This window comes from Bufo gargarizans, chromosome 7, assembly GCF_014858855.1.
Source record: "Bufo gargarizans isolate SCDJY-AF-19 chromosome 7, ASM1485885v1, whole genome shotgun sequence".
In the NCBI taxonomy this organism is placed as follows: Eukaryota; Metazoa; Chordata; class Amphibia; order Anura; family Bufonidae; genus Bufo; species Bufo gargarizans.
The window spans coordinates 128,789,569-128,809,468 of NC_058086.1; the positions used below are offsets into that span (position 1 = coordinate 128,789,569).

General features: G+C 41.6%; 1 protein-coding gene across 1 annotated transcript in view; it reads left to right on the forward strand.

Annotated features, from left to right (window-relative positions):
* Positions 1–19,900, forward strand: part of LOC122943297 (coagulation factor XIII B chain-like) — an 83,134-nt gene that overhangs the window by 60,948 nt on the left and 2,286 nt on the right. The window contains exons 6-10 of the mRNA XM_044300925.1: positions 6,680–6,859; positions 16,073–16,258; positions 16,600–16,782; positions 18,653–18,850; positions 18,930–19,109. Coding sequence (XP_044156860.1) covers positions 6,680–6,859; positions 16,073–16,258; positions 16,600–16,782; positions 18,653–18,850; positions 18,930–19,109 — 927 coding nt within the window. The remainder of the gene's footprint in view (positions 1–6,679; positions 6,860–16,072; positions 16,259–16,599; positions 16,783–18,652; positions 18,851–18,929; positions 19,110–19,900) is intronic.

Below are 19,900 nucleotides of genomic sequence, written 5' to 3' on the forward strand. Positions count from 1 at the left end.
CCCTGTGCAGTGCCCCTAGTCATTCCCTGTACTGTGCCCTCTTATACCCTTTTATCCAGTCACGGTATGGCGGTGTTATCCTGTCACTGTACAGAGGTGTTATTTGGTCAATGTATGGTGGTGGTATCCAATAACTGGATCAATAAAGTAGATGGGGCCCGCAGCGAACGTGCGGTTCGCGAACATTTGATCGCAAACGCATGTTCGCGAATCATCCTGGCCGATGTTCGTCCATCACTAGTACTGAATACACTGTATTCCTATGTACCACTTCAACCACAAAAAATAGTATATGGTTCTCTTCCTTTTCTCGTCCTCCTCCTCTTCCATCATATCAACATGCTTATTAGCAGGGGCGTTGCTAGGGTCTCAAAAGATCCGGGGCCTAAGCCCCAATGAATATAGCCCAGTTCTCTAAGTCGCCTCCCCTCCCCCCCACACACACACCACATTTTTCTGTACTTGCTATACAGCAGCACATACCTGTCACATCCAGGGCCTCCCAGGTGACATCTCCTCTGATGTAGATCTTCTCTGTCATCATCTGTTCCATTTGGTCCGTACAACTTCTTTCAGCCGCCCTAATCTCTGCAGAGTGTGACACACAGACATCTTAGCTCCCTCACTTTTCTATAATTTATAACAAATAAATTAAATTAAAATTAAATTTAAATAAAATAAAAAAGTCACCACTGTGTATGTTGTTTTTTTTCTCCTTTTCTTGGCGTCGCTGACCAACCGTGTGAAGTGGGTAATTTTCACCAAAAGTCACATTCAATTCAAAATGGTGGTCGTGCTGCCGTCCAAGGACTCCAGCCTCCAAGTCTAGAAAGAGATAATACCAGCTCTTTTCGTGCAGCCCCAACACAGAGTTCCAGCAAAAGATCTCCACCACGGATATTCCTTCTGCGGATTAAACGGTTTTGGGGTACATAGTGAAGTTCCACCAACTTTGGTGTTTTTTTTTAAACATTTTATTATACTCACAAGGGGAATAAAATAGCAGGCATTGAACATAAATATCTGCAGCACCGCCCGACCCGGGTTTCGCCAAAAAAGCTTAGTCAGGGGCAAACGCTCCACCCTTCCTTGGGCGTCTTCTTATACAGGTAAAAAAAACGGGAGGCACACCCCTCCCTCCTTATATCAAATTCCAGAATGTTCATTTCAATAAACCTTTACCACATATTTTTAGCCACAGTATTTTTTCATAAATACTAAAACTGCCACAACTGCCTCATAAATAATAAAATATTGCTTCACATAAAACCATCAAACACCACGCACCCATCATATACCAAAATTCTTAATGGACATGGTGAATCCTTCCACTTGATTTAATATAGTACCAATCACTCAATCCAGTTATTTATCAGTTGCCCAAAATACATAAGAGTCTGTGTAATCCACCTGTCATGACCATGGTTATGGTTGTGACTCGTTGGTCGCATGCGGTTGTCAGCGGTTTTGGTCTATGTTTTCAACCACAGGTGAGGGCTTTGGATTTGTTGCCTCACGTGTGGTTGCCGCTGGCAACATAAGGTTGTTGGCATTGGAGCGGCCTGAGCGGTTGCTAGGCGCTCACTGTCACAGCATGCGGTTGCCGCTGTTTGTCTGCACTTTCCCTGTTTGGTGTGCACGGGGTTTATTTGTGTGATGTTGTTAGTACACCTCCATTTTCAGTAGCCTTCTCCCATGCCTGGTGTAGGAAAGGTTAACTCCCTTCTGTGTGTGTGAACACTGGGTGTGTCTGTGTGGGTGTGGCTACATGGGCTATTTAGCCTCTGCTGAGAGCAGTAGTCAGAGGGGTACTTCAGCCATGGTCTGCTGGAGTCATCCTCCTACTTATATACCATCTGCCAGTGGGGGCCACCCTTGTGGTCATAAGTTTAAGTTTATGTATAAGTTTATGTTATACTCGATGTTATGAAGGTGTGTCTTTTGTATGCTTCTCTATTGCAGCTTATGGTCCTGGGTTCCTGTGTGATGTGTGGTGTGTGCTGTGTCCGTTTATGTTTGGTGTGGACAGCAGCACTTGCACATGGGTTCCAGGCTTTGTGTCTGTGGCAGATAGGTGTTATTCTTGTTGCATTTACCTGTCATTGCCATACGTTGTTTAGGTTCCCCTAAACACGACACCCATCATAGCCTTCAGGAGATGTCATACCTTGAGGGACAAGTTAGTCCGCAGCAGGTTCCTAGAGAAAAAACCTACTACATGGTTGGAGAGTTGGGGACCAAAAGGTAACCGCAGGTGTGGACATTGTTCATGCTGCAGGTTTAATCCCCAATGGAACATCCTGAGGTTTGGAGGGATCCAACATAAAGTCACCTCCCTCATTACCTGCAAAAGTATTTATGTAGTGTACCTTATTAAATGTACATGTGGTAGATTTTACATAGGCATAGGCAAAACTATCAGGGGTCTCCATGAAAGAATTAGGGAACATCTGAATTCCCTGTCCACAGGAAAAGGCTGTATGCGATTGATCGACCATGTGAGGGAGGAGCATGCAGGTGACAGCTCGACTCTCAGTTTTGCCGGCATAGAAACATTGCATAGTTTACCACAGGGGGGCGATAGACACAAGGAACTCCTCAGACGAGAGAGTAGCTGGATATTACGCTCAAACGCAATGGGACCCCTGGGGTTAAACGATAAAATAGATATGGGTATATTCCTGTAGAGACACGATTTCTCCGGGGTACATGCTATATGTGGTATTGCAGTATAATGGTATTGTTTTTAATTGCTGTATTGTTATCTGTCTTTCAACTGTGACATGGTTTACTCTGACGCACAGGGGCAGGCGCCGGCCAGGTGCAGTACCTATTGGGCGCAGGTAATTCCGCGTCGCAGGCTGTCTGTTTTAAAAGACCAGGTGAATTGAGCACTTGATTACGGGCCAGAGAAAGCACTTAGGTGCGAAACGGCCGTCGCCCATTCAGCTGGTTACACCACTGTATATGTTGTCCGCTACCCACTGCCAATAAAAATAAGTTTCGTATTAGCACAAAAAGGGTGAGTGCCGTCCGTCTTTTCTACAACTGCCTATGCTGTGTCCGTTTATGTTTGGTGTGGACAGCAGCACTTGCACATGGGTTCCAGGCTTTGTGTCTGTGGCAGGTAGGTGTTATTCTTGTTGCATTTACCTGCCATTGCCATAAGTTGTTTAGGTTCCCCTTTCTATGTAGCTTGGCCACTTTAGACTCCTGTTTCTCTGCGTCCAGGAGGAACAGGTTGTCTACCCAGCTTCTAGCTCAGGGATCTGTCGGAGGGTCAGTAGGGATCCGAGGTTCCTGAGTATGAGCCCTCCTACCATCAAGGTCGGCTCATACAGCTAGGAGTCAGGGTCAGATTAAGGATGCGCTAGGAGGTGACCTGCTCCCTAATTCTGTTGTTCTGGCCGAGCACCCACTAACATCTTCTGGCATCGCACGGCTGAGGGTTTCCCCCATCTTCAGCCGTGACACCACTGGGGAGACCTATTGTTTCTGGTATTGGGTCTCTTACCAGCCGGTTAACGGAATACATAGACTTTTATTTACAGAAGTATGCCAAATCCTCCCCATCCTACTTAAAAGGACACTGGGAGTGTTCTCGATATTATAAAAACCTATGGTCCTCTATCGGAAAGGACTTGGCTGGCTAAAGCTGATGTCCCTTCATTGTATACAAGTATCCCGAAGCATCTGGGGATTCAAGCGGTCAAAGAACTCTCAAGAAATTATTCAGATATGTCGAACGAACAAGGAGTGTTTATCTGCCAATGTCTGGATTTTTGCCTTAGCAACAACTATTTTTGGTTTGATGGAGTTTTTTACCTGCAGGAGGTTGGGACGGCAATGGGGGCGAAATTCACCCCCAGTTTTGCAAATATTTTCATGTCTGTATGGGAGAAAGAAAGGATAAGTCCTTTATTACAACAAGGAGGTAAACTTACGTTATGAAAAATGTTTATTGATGACTGCTTGATAGTATGGGAGGGGGAGGAGCAAGGGCTGAGGAACTTCATCGATGGTCTAACTAGAAATATATGGAATTTGGTTTTTACTACCGAGATTATTTCAGCGGAGATCAATTTTTTTGGACCTCACAAAATCAGTTAAAGGAAGCACATTAAAACCAAAGACGTTTTTTAAACCTACTGATGTGAATGGATATATAGATACAACCAGTTGCCATTATGGACCCTGGTTGAAAAATATACCGAAAGGACAGCTAATGAGTATATAGGAATTGTACAGATAAAAAAGATTTTGATGAACAAAGTCAAACTATAAAAGAATGTTTTGAAGAAAAAGGACATAATAAGGAGAAATTACAGAAAGTGCACAAAGAGATAAAACATGGAGTGGAGAATAAGTATAATAAGAGAGTAAGAGGAGACGCAAAAGACTTTAGGTTCACATTTTTCACACAGTTGAATGCTATTGCAGGTCCCATCAAGAACATAATAAGAAAGAATTGGTCCGTGTTACAAAATTACCCTACTTTGGGGGATGTTATTCCGGCGAGACCGGAGATTTTATACAGAAAAACTCCAAATTTGCGTGACACCTTGGTACATAGCCATATGCCCATAAAAAAAAAAAAAAAAGAGGAAAAAAAACAGTTCACATGGTGCGGTTTCTGCATTGCATGCAGGAACCGCACCAGAGATGAGAAAAAGCAGAGAAATATGCAGAAAATAGTTGCTAAGAATGCGGTGGAGTATAACATCAAAGGAGAAATAAGCTGTGAACAAATGGGAGTTATTTACCTGTTCAGGTGTCCGTGTGGTTTACTGTATATCGGAAGAACTCTACGGAAATTAAAAACACAAATACAGGAACACATTAACAATATAAAAAAGGGTATGGAAACTCACAGTGTTCCGATGCATTTTAAGAAGTGTCATGGGAAGGATCCAAAGGGAGGTGGAGTGGATATATAGTATTATATAGTATAATATATAATATATAGTATTATCTCTTTCTACACTTGGAGGCTGGAGTCTGTGGAAGGCAAGCGCGACCACCATTTTGAATTAAATGTGACTTTTCTATCATCATCCCCCAACCTGGAGTCCCCACAGTGTTATCCTGCTGCTCACTGCGCTTCCCAATACCCTCAAATAGTATCCTGAAGAAAAATGTGTGCCCCCCCCCCCATAATAATAGTGCTCCTCATAGTCCCACCAATAGTAATTCCCTTCTAGAATACCGCCATTAGAAATACTGCCCCCAACCATGATAATGTTCCCCAGTAGAAGAGCCCTCCAGTATTAATAATGCCCTCACAGAGCCCCCATTAGAAATAAGGCCCCCAATTGTTCCTCCAGTGGTAATAAAGCTCTCTGCAGACCCCTCAGTAGCAATAAGACCCCCATAGTGCTCTTAGTAGAAATAAGGCAAATCTATAAGTCCCCCTATAAGCCCCCAGTAGTAATAAGAACACCTATAATGCATTTATAATACCCCTACAGTGCCACCAGTATTTATACTTCACCCTACTGTTATAATGCTCACCTTGAAGTGCCCCCAGCGTTTATAATGCCCCCTGTAGTTATATTCCTCCCTCTACCATACAGTCCCATGTAAATAACATCACACCATCTCTCCAACCCCCTCCAATATACAGTCCTATGTAAATAACATCCCTCTCTATCTACAGCCCCCTTCCGAAATATAGTCTCATGTAACTAACATCATCTCCTCCCCAGCCTCCTTCAACATACAGTCCTCTACAACCACTGCTTTTTTCCAATGGTCTACTGAACTGCCAGTGGCCAAGCCCTCCATGCTTCTGAAGACCTTATAGGCATATATGGAATGCCTTCCCTCTGCATGATTCATGGAAATTAGTCTACAAATCTCTCATAGAGCTTACCTTGCTCCTAGTAGAGGGTAAAGAATGGGAATATATTAATCAGATGCTTGTTTTAGATGCGGTGTTCCTGGGGACACATTCATCATAGTCTGGAATTGCCAATTGATCCAAAAGTTCTCACTTAACTTCTTCTACCCCTTGGGACCCTTTGAGTATTTAGATTCTGCCAAATTTCACTGCATCCCTGGCTGTTACAGGCTTTTGCACTTTGTGGCTTCCACAGGGACATGAGCAATTTGTAGACTTGGTTGCATCCTTTATCCACTCAGCTGAAACTGTTTTAGAGAAACTATTATACATAATACATATAGATTGGGTGGAGGCCTCTCTCCACATGGAGCAGAGAGTGGAATGGTTCTTCGAAGTGTGGGATAGCTTCATTTCCATTTTGCCGAGGTGCCCGTCTGGGTATCAGGGAGTGGTTTCAGTGGACAACCTGTCATCAGGAGAAGGTACTACTGGGTGAGGTTCCAGTTTTGGACAACTAATTGCAGTTGGAGCAATATAAAACAAAACCATATAAAACTAGTATTGCTGCAACCATACTGACATACAAAATAAAGGTAAAGTAATTTTTGCTGCACAGCGAACATCATAAGAACAATAGAAACAGAAAGCAACAGTATTGCTTTTTGTAAATACATGATATGATATGATTAATTGGTATATAAAAAAAACAAGAATTTATAAGGCAATTTGAACAGAAAAATAACATATCGGTTCTTAGAAGGTGGATAGGAAAAAAAGAAAAGTGGCTTCAGGAGGAAGTGGTTAGTTATCAATGAAAATATCAATTGTTTTTTACAGAAAGAAAGAATAGGTGTCCTCCTCCACCCAGACCTGCCCATGGTATCCTTCTCAGCAGTCCCACCTTGCATCGTGTTGGAGACAAGGCACATTATGATTGTGATGATAACTATATGTTAATTGGACCTGAGCAAATCCATTGTGAGAATGGACACTGGACAACTCCACCTAGTTGTGTGCGTAAGTGAAATATTGTCATCTATAATTCGTTTCAGCAGCAGTGACCACCGTGTATCAAGTACCAAGTATTTAAAGGTAACGTGTCACTTTGTACATGCAATTACATCTGTGGGCAGCATGGTATACAGCAGGAGTGGGGCAAATGGATTGTTTTGGAGGAAAATACACAGTATAAGGCCTCATGCACACGACCATTCCGTTTTTTGCAGTCCGCGAATTGCGGATCCTCAAAACACGGAAGCCGCCCATGTGCCTTCTGCAATTTGAGGAACGGAACAGGCGGCCCATTGTAGAAATGCCTATTCTTGTCCGCAAAATGGACAAGAATAGGACATGTTATAATTTTTTTGCGGGGCCAGGGAACGGAGCAACGGATGCGGACTGCACACGGAGTGCTGTCCGCATCTTTTGCGGCCCCATTGAAGTGAATGCGGACACGGACCAGAACAACGGTCGTGTGCATGAGGCCTAACTTGGAATATATTCATTTAAATCTCTGCTCTTTTAATGCTATAGTAGTGCAGTGAGCGGTCCTAGTTACCTCTGTAGGAACAGTTATGCAGGGAAGGTTATACTGCATCTTTTCCCACAAAAAAGTATACGAAGTCTGCCATACACATTCTACAGCTGATGTCTGAAATCTATCTCTCCCAACTCCCTCCTGAACATGTACATGTATCCAATAGGGAGAGGGAAGACAGCCGATGCCAGACATTTCTGGTGGCAGCTTATCTCTCAGAAAAACAAAAGGATAGGGCAAAAATATTCACTTCGTCCTAACCTTCTCACCCCCGACATCGTCTGTCAGGGGAAAGTCGGGAGCTTCCCACATATATATGTTAGGTACTGCGCGACATGTACCCCCTATTGCTCTCCTGGCCTATGTTGCACTATGAAGGTCCGCAGTAAATATTACAGAAACTTGCAGATTAATGGGATACCTTAATCCTGGATGTTCCTCTGCACGGGCTGTTCTTCTGCGTCTTTCTAGTTTTTTCTTTTCTTTTGAGTGCCATTTGGGATGAGGAAAGGTGTAGGGGGCTGAGCCCTAGTGATGATAAATGATTTTTAAAAAAATACGAAGCTTGTCCCGGCCGGTGACACAGCTCGTGGTTAAGAAGAACCGCTTGTTCGCGCTCGCTTGGAGCGCTGCGTGACGTCACGGTAGTGGCTACGGTGGACCAGGAGGACCAAAGTTTACTCCAACGCGTTTCGATTAGTTCGCTAATCTTCGTCAGGGATGATTCCTCTGGCTCCTGCTGCTGCTTTTAAGGGTCTGTATCTCCTCCCTTCCTTAACTCTTAAATCCCTGGCATTCTTGATTGATTTTTAGTGAAAGGCAAATAGTTCTATCTCAGAATTTAATCCCGAGGGTACCAGAGTATTTAGATTGAATATCCAGCGGCTTTCTGATCTGGACATTTTTTTTGATAAAATCTCCTCCCCTTTTATCTTTTTTAACCATTTCAATGCCACAGAAAGTGGTACCGCTGTGGTTTCCTCCGTGTTTCTCCTTGTAATGTCTAGAGAGTGGGTGGCCCTCATATTTCCTCCCTATGTTATAGATATGTTCCCCTATTCTTTTGCTTATGGTCCTCTTAGTGCGTCCTATATATGTTTTTTTGCACGGACATGTTATAGCGTATATTGCGCCCTGACTTCTGCAGGTTATATGGTCCTTTATTTTGTATGTTTCTGTGTCTCCTGTCCACTCATTTTTTATTTCCATATTTGTGTGCTGTTTTTTGTTCGTTTTTAATTTTTTGCAGACACCGCAATGGCCACATGGGAAAAAACCTCCCTGGGGTTTTTGTCCAAAAATGGTATTTTGATTATAATTTTTCTTGCTCAGGCATTTATTAGTGGGGGCTATTATGCTTCCCACATTTTTGGCTTTCCTATAGATGAATTTGGGATTTGGGTATCTGATCTCCTATTATTTTATCCTCCTTTAGGGTTTCCCAATGTTTTTTGATTATCCTTCTTAGTGTTCCTGCTTGACTGTTATACTGTGTGATGATGGGTGGTATTTCAAAGGTCCCCTCTTTTATGTTGTCTTCTGTTTTTTTCTCTTTTTTTGGGGTGATTAACTCCTGTCTGTCTAGTTTTCCTACTAGTTCTTTCTGTATTAGGAGTTTTTCCTTGTTGTAGCCTCTCTCTACGAATTTCTTCTGCATTTTATTCGCCTCTGTTTGATATTCACTTTCCTTTGTACAGTTGCGTTTTATTCTCATGAATCGTCCCTTTGGAATATTTTCCAGCCACTGTGGAAGATGGCAGCTTTCGTGGGAGATGAAGCCATTGACATCTGTAGGTTTGTTGTATGTTCTGGTTTGTATATTGCCATCCTCTATATAGATGGTTAAGTCCAGGAAATTGATTTCACTCTGACTGAATATTGGTGTGAATTCCAGATGGTACTCATTGCTGTTGATTTCTTTAAAAAATGTATTCAGTTCTTCTTTTTCCCCTGCCCAGATGAATATAATGTCATCTATAAAGCGTTTCCATAGGACGAGATTCGACCGGAGCTCGCCGTGGGGATAGATGACTTGATGCTCCCACTGACCGACATATATGTTTGCGAACCCCGGTGCGAATCTCGTCCCCATCGCGGTGCCCCACTGCTGTATATAGAATGTGTCCTCAAATATAAAATAATTTCTTTTGAGGATGAACATGATACATGCACCAATGAAGTTTATTTGTTTTTCTGCCAGGATTCCTTGCTTCTGCAGACACGTTTGACTGCGTTGCATCCTTTCTCATTTTCAATGATGGTGTATAAAGATTTAACATCCAGGGTCCCTAGGATGTCGTTTGGTTCCCATTTTACTTGGTTTAGTATGTTCAGGATGTGCTGGGTGTCTTTTAGATGTGTTGGTAGTAGGTCTACACATGGTTGCAGGAAGCGGTCTATGTATTCCGATAGATTGCTTGTCAGGCATTCTACTCCTGATATTATAGGTCTTCCTGGGGGGTCTGTTGTACTTTTGTGTATTTTTGGATTGTAATAAAACGCGGCAATTCTGGGTTGTTTTGTTTCTATGTATTCGGCCTCTTTTGTATTTAGAATGGCTTCTGTTCTTCCCTTCTTGACCAGTTCATTTAGTTTCTTTTTGAACCCTTCTGTTGGGTCATTTTTTTGTATTTTTGTAAGCGAGCGCGAACAAGCGGTTCTTCTTAACCACGAGCTGTGTCACCGGCCGGGACAAGCTTCGTATTTTTAGAAAAATCATTTATCATCACTAGGGCTCAGCCCCCTACAACTTTCCTCATCCCAAACGGCACTCAAAAGAAAAGAAAAAAGAAAAAACGAGAAAGACGCAGAAGAACAGCCCATGCAGAGGAACATCCAGGATTAAGGTATCCCATTAATCTGCAAGTTTCTGTAATATTTACTGCGGACCTTCATAGTGCAACATAGGCCAGGAGAGCAATAGGGGGTACATGTCGCGCAGTACCTAACATATATATTACACACATCATTTACTTTGATTCTCAACGGTGGCGATACCGTTGCGGTACCGCTGCGTCAGTCTATCTCAGTGCAAGCGCCGGTGTATCACTAGTGTTTTTAGCTTCCCACATATATTAGACTGTTGTTTAAACCAATCATTCTGGGTGGGTTCAACTGATAATACATTACTGTATATGGCAGCCCCAGTCAAATAATGTTAAAGGGAACCTGACACCATAAAAATGCGAGATAATCTATCCGCAGCATTTTATAGAGCGGGAGAAGCTGAGCAGATTGATGTATACTTTTATGGTAAACAATTCGGTATAACTTTAAATTTCTTCTCATTCTGGGCTTTGGAGTCAAGCAGGTGGTCCTATCAGTGATTGACAGCCTTCCCTCTAGGACTGTGTATACAGCGATAGCTGTCAATCACTGACAGTACTGCCTTCTTGATGTCAAAACCCAGAATAAGCAGGAATTTAAATGTATAAGGCTACTTTCACACTAGCGTTCGGGTTTCCGCTCGTGAGCTCCGTTTGAAGGAGCTCACGAGCGGACCCGAACGCAGCCGTCCAGCCCTGATGCAGTCTGAATGGAGGCGGATCCGCTCAGACTGCATCAGTCTGGCGGCGTTCAGCCTCCGCTCCGCTCGCCTCCGCACGGACAGGCGGACAGCTGAACGCTGCTTGCAGCGTTCGGGTGTCCGCCTGGCCGTGCGGAGGCGTGCGGATCCGTCCAGACTTTCAATGTAAGTCAATGGGGACGGATCCGTTTGAAGATGCCACAATGTGGCTCAATCTTCAAGCGGATCCGTCCCCCATTGACCTTACATTGAAAGTCTGGACGGATCCGTACTAGGCTATTTTCACACTTAGCTGTTCTATGCTAAAAATAATGCAGACGGATCCGTTCTGAACGGAGCCTCCGTCTGCATTATTATGAGCGGATCCGTTCAGAACGGATCCGCCCGAACGCTAGTGTGAAAGTAGCCTAAAATACACATTTTACTGAATCTTTTCCCACAAAATAATTTATCAGTCTCCTCAACTTTTCCTGCTCTAAAACATGCTGCTGTCATCTCATACACTATGCCCAATGCGACAGGTTCCCTTTAAATAAACAGTACCAGTAATATATCACAGGTTAAGGTGGCCAAACACTGTATATAGAAGTTGGTTGATGGTAGAACAGCAGTTAAACAAACGATCATTGGGTGAACAACTGTTTTGTAGAGACAGTCATACACATCTTAAGGTGGCCATACACATTAGGCTACTTTGACACTGCGGTTTCTGAGTCCGCCTGCGAGATCCATTTCAAGGTTCTCACAAGCGGCCCCAAACGGATGAGTTTAGCCCCAATGCATTCTGAATGGATAAGGATCCGCTCAGAATGCATGTTTGGCTCCATTCCGCCTCCATTCCGCTCTGGAGGCAGACACCAAAATGCTGCTAGCAGCGTTTTGGTGTCCGCCTGGTGATGCGGAGCCAAACTGATCCGTCCTGACTTACAATGTAAGTCAATGGGGACGGATCCGTTTACATTGACACAATATGGTGCAATTGTAAATGGATCCATCCCCCAGTGACTTTCAGTGTAAGTCAGGACGGATCCGTTTAATTTACACTTAGGCCCCTTTCACACGGGCGAGTTTTCCGTGCGGGTGCGATCCGTGCGGCGAACGTATGGCACCCGCACTAAATCCTGACCCATTCATTTCTATGGGGCTGTGCACATGAGCGTTGTTTTTAACGCATCACTTGTGCGTTCAGTTGAAATCGCAGCATGCTCTATATTGTCCGATTTTGACGTGACGCAGGCCCCATAGAAGTGAATGGGGTGTGTGAAAATCGGATGGCATCCGCAAGCAAGTACGGATGCCGTGCGATTTGCACGCACGGTTGCTAGGAGACGATCGGGATGGAGACCCGATCATTATTATTTTCCCTTATAACATGGTTATAAGGGAAAATAATAGCATTCTGAATACAGAATGCATAGTAAACCAGCGCTAGAGGGGTTAAAAAAAAGAAATATTTAACTCACCTTAGTCCACTTGATCGCGAAGCCGGCATCTCCTTGTGTCTCCTCTGCTGATGAACAGGACCTCAGGTGAGCTGCTCCATTAAATACCGGTTAAGGACCTTCGATGACGTCACTCCAGTCATCACATGGTCTTTTACCATGGTGATTCACCATGGTAAAAGACCATGTGATGACTGGAGTGACGTCATCGAAGGTCCTTAACCTGTATTTAATGGAGCAGCTCACCCCAGGTCCTGTTCAGCGCAGAGGAGACACCAGGAGATGCCGGGCTTCGTGATCAAGTGGACTAAGGTGAGTTAAATTATTTATTTCTTTTTTTTAACCCCTCTAGCGCTGGTTTACTATGCATTCTGTATTCAGAATGCTATTATTTTCCCTTATAACCATGTTATAAGGGAAAATAATACAATCTTCAGAACATCAATCCCAAGCCCGAACTTCTATGAAGAAGTTCGGGTTTGGGTACCAAACATGCGCGATTTTTCTCACGTGAGTGCAACGCATGACAATGTTTTGCACTCGCACGGGAAAATCGCACATTTTCCCGCAACGCACCCGGCTCTTATCCGGGCAAAAAAACTGACGCCCGTGTGAAAGAGGCCTTAGACTTTTTTTGGACTGAGTTATGCAGACGGATCCGTTCTGAGCGGATACCAGCGTTTGCATTATAGGTGCGGATCCGACTGTGCAAATACCAGACGGATCCGCACCTAAACGCATGTGTGAAAGTAGCCTTAGATAGAAATTGGTTGGTGGTTGAACAAACAAACATCTGGTGAACAATCCTTTCACAGACACAACCATACACACTTTAGTCCACATTGGCAGTCACAGTTGTTCAAATTGCCCATGCACATTCAATGAAACTGGGCAATGGACAAAAGCTCTGGGAACATTCTTTCAAAGAAAGATCTTTCATTCACGAACGATCTTTCTTTGAAAGAATGGTATTTCTTTGGACTACAAATATTAAACACGGCCAACTTCTTTTCAAAAGATAATGCTTAGTCATCGGTCAACTAAAATGATAGTTCATTGTTACATTTCAAGTGGCGAACTTTCATTTTGGTTGAAATCTTCCGTTTTCATCAACTTTAGACTAATGTTTAATGGCCACCCCTATTCTTGGTTGATACAGTTGTTCAAACTGGCCATACATGTTTAACCACTTCCCAACCGCCCATTAACTATAAATGTCCATGGAACGTCCATTCAGAGATCGCAGCTGCGCGCTAATCTGGCAGCTGCCGAGTAGGGGGCCAGCTGTCAGTGACAGCAGGGCACCCCAGAGAAAAGGTAGGGACCATTCCTGGATGGCCTAGCCTTCTAGATCTCTGTATACACAGCGCTCGACAGATCAGAAAGCACTATGCCGCTTCCTGTCCCTGCCTGGTGGTCATGTGACCACCGGGGCCGGGAGAGCGCAGGAGCTGTCGGGTCTTCCACAGACCTCGATCAGCCCTGCACTGAGGCTGTACAGCGCTGTATACTGCTGTACAGCCTCTCTGGGGGGTGTATTTCCCCTGTAACTGGGGCTACAAAAAAAAATTATGAAGTTAAATATCCCCCAGAGGTCTTGTATATGTAAAATAAAAAAATGTAAAAAAATAAATAAAGTGTTTTGAAAAAATCAAAAAGAGTTTCACAAAAAAAAAATTACCCCAAATACGTTATTTAAAAAATGTTAAAAATAAAAAATACATATTTGGTATCACAGCGTCCACAACGACGGGGTCTATAATATGATATGATCTACCCCATCAGGTGAAAGCCGTAAAAAAAAAAAACATTGCGCCAAAACAAATTTTTTTGTGAGCTCTCCTCACAAAAAAACATAATGTTAATCAATCAAAAAGTCGTATGTACCCCAAAATGGTAGCAATAAAAATGTTACCTCATCCCGCAAAAAATTAGCCCCCACACAAAACCATAGCCAGAAAAAAAAAAATAATATGGCTCTATGAAAATTGCAACACAAAAAAAATGCTCTTATTGTGTAAAATGTAAAAACAATAATGAAAAAATAGACATATTTGGTATCGCCAAGTCCATAACAATTGGCTCTACAAAAATATCACATGATCTACCCCATCAAGTAAACAGTGTAAAAAAAAAAAAAAAAAAAAAAAATTATGCCAAAACTGTTTTTTAATAATCTCACAAAAAACATCATATCAATCAATCAATCAAAAAGTCGTATATACCCCAAAATGGTAGCAACAAAAACATCACCTCGGCCAGCAAAAGACTATAGTCATAAAAAATGAAAAAAAATATGGCTCTAAGAAAATGGCAACACAAAAACATGATTTAAAAAAAAAAAATGTTTATTGTGTAAAAACATTAAAAAAAACGTAGACATATTTGGTATCGTTGCGTCCGTAATGACCAGATCTATAAAAAATAGCACATGAACTACCCCATCAAGTGAACGGTGTAAAAAAAAATAAGAAAAATGACACCAAACAGCTTTTTTGTGACTTCACCAACCAGAAAGCCAAATGTACACCAAAATGGTGCCAATAAAAACTACAGCTTGTCTCACAAAAATAAAATAAATGATTGCTCTTAAAAACCATGACAGAAAAATTCCAAGTTAGAAAATCCAGATGCCGCCCCTCCAGTTTATGACCACAATTGGAGTGTTACTGTATTCAGGAGAAAGTGGGTAGAAAATTGAGGGGGGGATATTCTCCTGTTTTCGTTTGTGAAAAAAAAAATTTGGACCTAAAGCACTATTTTCTTGTAAAAAAAAATTAGTATTTTTCATTTTTCAGCAAAATCTGCAAAAGTGACGTTTTGAAATTTCACCTCTTTTTGCTTTAATTCCTGTGGAATACCTAAAGGGTTAACAACATTTCTATAACCAGTTTTCAAGTTTGAGGGGTGTGATTTCTAAAATAGGGTCATTTATGGGTTGGTTCTATTATGAACTGAACTGGTCCTTTAAAAAGTTGACTTTGGAAATTTTCTTAAAAATATAAAAAATTGCTTCTAAAATTCTAAACCTTCTAGTGGCCTAAAAAAATTAACTTAAATCACTAAAATTATGCCAACATAAAGTAGACATATGGGGAATGTTAATTAATAAATATTTTATGATGCATCAATATCTGTCTTAAAAGCAGAGAGATAAAAATTTAGAAAACTGTGAATTTTCACATATTAGTTAACTTTTGGATTTTTTTAAATAAATAAAGGTAAAGCATATTGACTCAAATTTACCATTCACATGAATTACAATGTGTCACGAGAAAATAATCTCTGAATGGCTTGGATAAGTAAAAGCATTCCAAAGTTATTACCACATAAAGTGACACATGTTAGATTAGCAAAATTAGCCCTTGTCAGGAAGGGGGTAAATGGCCCGGGCTGGAAGTGGTTAATGAAACTGGTCAATGGGCTAAAGATCTTTCACCCAACTATAAGGCAAAGGTTTCAAATACAGCCAACTTCTTTTCACACGATTATGGTCTGTTGTTGGCCAGCTGGTTGATACTCATTCATTGATCAACTTTAGACTAATGTGAATGGCCACCTATAGAGGGACCGGATTAAAGACAAACCCTCTCAAAAGATAGCTACCCCGGTTATTAGCAGTTAATGTCTACCCCAGGAATCGGTTGATCTGATCCATAGAAGCTGATTGAATGTTTGATGGATGTAGCGCGATAATATTTGCTTCTCTCATTTGCTTTCGACAGAACTCAAACAAAAGATAATATGTGATAAACCCCCACAGATAGAAAATGGGAATGCAATTAGGAGTCTGGAGGTTTATCATAGCGGTAATGCTATTCAATACAAGTGTGCTGATGGATATGAAATAGAAGGGCCAAAAGAACTAACATGCAAAAAGGGTAAATGGCCAGAACCTCCTAAATGCATTGGTAAGTAGTTCTCCATAAAGGCGTGGTCAAATTGCATCTTATGAGTTGAACCCAATAACTGATTATCAAGATACCAGTTATTATAATCAAATAATCTGTAAACCTACAGCAATTGTTAATGTAAGAGTTCTGCAAGAACAGAAAGCTTTTCAACTAGAAATCATGTGTAAATTTAGTTTAAGACATAAAAAAATGCAAAAAAAATTTTGTACTGAAGCTGTAGTAAAAAAGCATACATGTAAAATTGATTCAAATTTCTGGTTTCAAGCATTGTAAATAATGCATCTCTATAATGGGTTAAAGGAAATATGATACTGATGACTTTATATATTTCTGTGCAGTCAACAACAAATATTGCCAAACCCCACCAGTATTAATTAAAGGTGAACTTGTTGAAATGCCATTGGCCAGCTATGAAGATGGCTCCTCCGTGGAATATAAATGCCACAGCTTCCACCTAATGGAAGGGTCTAAAACTGTGTACTGTGAACGTGGAGCCTGGTCAGATCTGCCTAAATGCTTAAGTAAGTAAGAGATTTATGGAGTGTGTCTAGTATAGAATGCATCATGCGATGAGCATCATAGAGTATATGTTATAACCTTCATAACAATTCTAACATTCACTAAAATCGGTGACAATTTAGCACTCATGCCGAATAAACATCAGCCCATTGAGTCACTAAGGGACTCATTATTTATGCTATATAGCACCTCAATGAAGGGCTATACTCCACCCTGAAAAATAGCTGCACGATACAGCAAGGCATGATTTTTTTGTAATACTTGAAACATGTTTACTTCCCATACTTTGACTATTGTTTAAAAATGTAATACACATTGATATTTCAAGTTTATTGGAAAAATCCTGAAACTGTACATGAAAGAGCTTGTTTTTGTTAAATTTACTGGTTGGTATCTTATGGTATTAAAGCAAATGCAAAAACAGGCAATGAACATGGTGGTGGTTTTGAGATATCAGTCAGCTGAATGCTCATTCAGTCGACAGTGATCTCTTCTGATCGCCCCATATTTATATGCTTAGCTTATATGCATGTGTTGTGAATGATAAAGGGCAGAAAGCTGCTGCTATTTGCTGACATCTCCCTGGCGGTGGCTTATCTCGCCAAGTACAACATGCTCACCACATATTTCCCCCAATATCTGACATTGGGGTACAGTTAGGAAGCCACCATACATCTAATGTCTATGGCCAGCCTTAGACATCAACATATAGAAAAAAAAAAATAGAAATGACTATGTCAAGGGTTTAAGTAAGGTTGGATACAAGAGCGGATTATCTACATTTGGCTGAGGGGAAACGTAGAATCACCAGTAATGAAAGTCAGTGACCGGTAATTCAAGAATGACATTTGGAAACATGAAATATTTTTGATTTTGGGGGTTTAAAGGGACTGTCCCATCTCAGCCTTTCATGGCCAAGCTGGTAATAACACACAGCCTGTGGAGGCAGAGTTACAGAAATGGCCGAGCGGGCAGCAGATCACCAGCCACCTAGCCTTTTCCGTAATGCTAGTGCTTACTGTGGGTATTCCCATTTTGGTAATGAAAGGCCAAGATGGGGCAACCCCTTTAAGATGGAAACATCATATAGGCATACAGTTGAAGGCATCTGGGACATACATTCAGAAGACTGTATCATATGGTCAGGGGCAGACTGGCCATAGACTACATGGAAACTTCCTGGTGGGTCCATGCCCAGGTGGCCTCCTGAGCCCTTCTCACTGCTTCCAGCCAGTCAACATATGTAGTGACCTTCCCAGGGTGTCAAGTGCTTATGTACCTCCTGAATTCAGCAGTATTGCTATCCTGAGGCAGCTGGTGTAGGAGGGCAGAACATGGCAGCTGGAGCTGTCCACCACAGTGGGGCAGCTTCTGGGGAGGCATTTTGTGCTGCCAGGGAATTATTGTGTGGCGCACTTTGGTATTTCCTTCTGCTGGGGCAGTATATTGTGTTGCGTTGTGGTCTTTGGCTCTGATAGGGTGATTTTTTTCTGCTGCAATATGGTATTACTGGCCCCATCTACTTGTGTTGACCATGCCTTTTGTTAATTTGGAAATGCCTACAACATGAGGCCAATTTCGGTTTTTTTTTTTCTAGGGTCACTTTAAGTTCCCAGTCCGCCCCTGCATATGGTCACGCTGAACATAATTGTCAAACTTGGTGTAAACCTACTCCAAGTGTCACCATTTTATTTGATTGTTGTACATGTGCAATTCAATCAGCTTCTCTGGGTGTGGCTTCAAAAATAATCCAAACATATACATTTAAAGACGTTGTCTAACCTTGAACATCTACCACCTGTCCATTTAGACTGGACTGTTACATGAATTTACATGCTTCCTTGAAACACACTGGTATTTCATAATCCGTAGAGCCCTGCACCCTGGATGTGGCTGACATGAAAGAAAGGAACTTGGAGCTGCAGTGGAGTTCAGAATTGCACTTAAACTTTTTACATGGTGACATGGTGGAATTTCAGTGCATGGACGGGTTCGAGTTGCCAATGTACACTGAAGTAAAAGGACTCTGTAAAAATGGCCAAATTCAATATCCTACCTGCAAAAAGAAAGGTAAGAAATGAACACCATAGTTATTATCCCTCAATGTTATAATTATGAGTTGACTTACACAAATCTCTGTTTTTTCTAGAGTCGTTGAAATCTTGTGGTCCTCCTCCTAAAGTAGAACACAGTATAAATAATTCCTCACAAGAAATGTATGAATCTGGCTCTTTGGTTGTGTACCATTGTTCAGAATATCACTTTTTAAATGGCCACAGTACTATTCAGTGCTCGAATGGGCTCTGGGAGTCTCCACCAACTTGTATAGGTAAAGTACACAGTATTTTGTACACTCACATATAATGGCATGAGATAAAGACATCATCATCATTTGGGGATTTGTATAAGACAAAATTCTTGCTGTTAAGTGTGGTTTGCAAAGTTCTCCTACTCACCTAATCCCCGCCATTCCAGTGCGACTATATTGCAGTTTCTCATCAATCTCTGTTTACGTAGCTACAAACAAAGACTGGTGGGGACCATTGGCTCTGGAGTGATCAGAGATATAAAGTCCTCTAGAGGGATTACAAATTGAGGGGAAAAAAAGTAAATAATTTTTTTAAAAGTATATAAAACAAATAAAAAATTTGGCCTTCTCCTTTTTCCATTCTACATCTATGAACAATTAAATAATATGGATCATAAGCATTGCCGTGTTTGTAAATGCCTGAATTATTAAAATATAAAAGTACATATTTATCTCATACGGTGAATAGTGTAATGAAAAAAAAAAAATCTGATTTTTTTGGGGGTCACTTCACCCTCCAAAAATTTGAATAAATAGTGAACACCAAATATTAAGTGGTGTTACTAGGGAGTAAAACTTCCCCACATAAAATATGCTGGATTTAGCTATGTGAACATAAAAATAAAAAAAGTTTTGGCTCCTGAAGGCAGGGAGTAAAAAAGAAAATAAAGAAATGAAAAATGGCTACAACAGGAAGCGGAATATTACAATATGTAAGAATCGGCCTTGATGTCCAGATATTGGAAATTCTGCCACCATCAGCAGTCTCCATTGAATAACACTATGCGCTGTATAAGAAATGAGTGCATGAA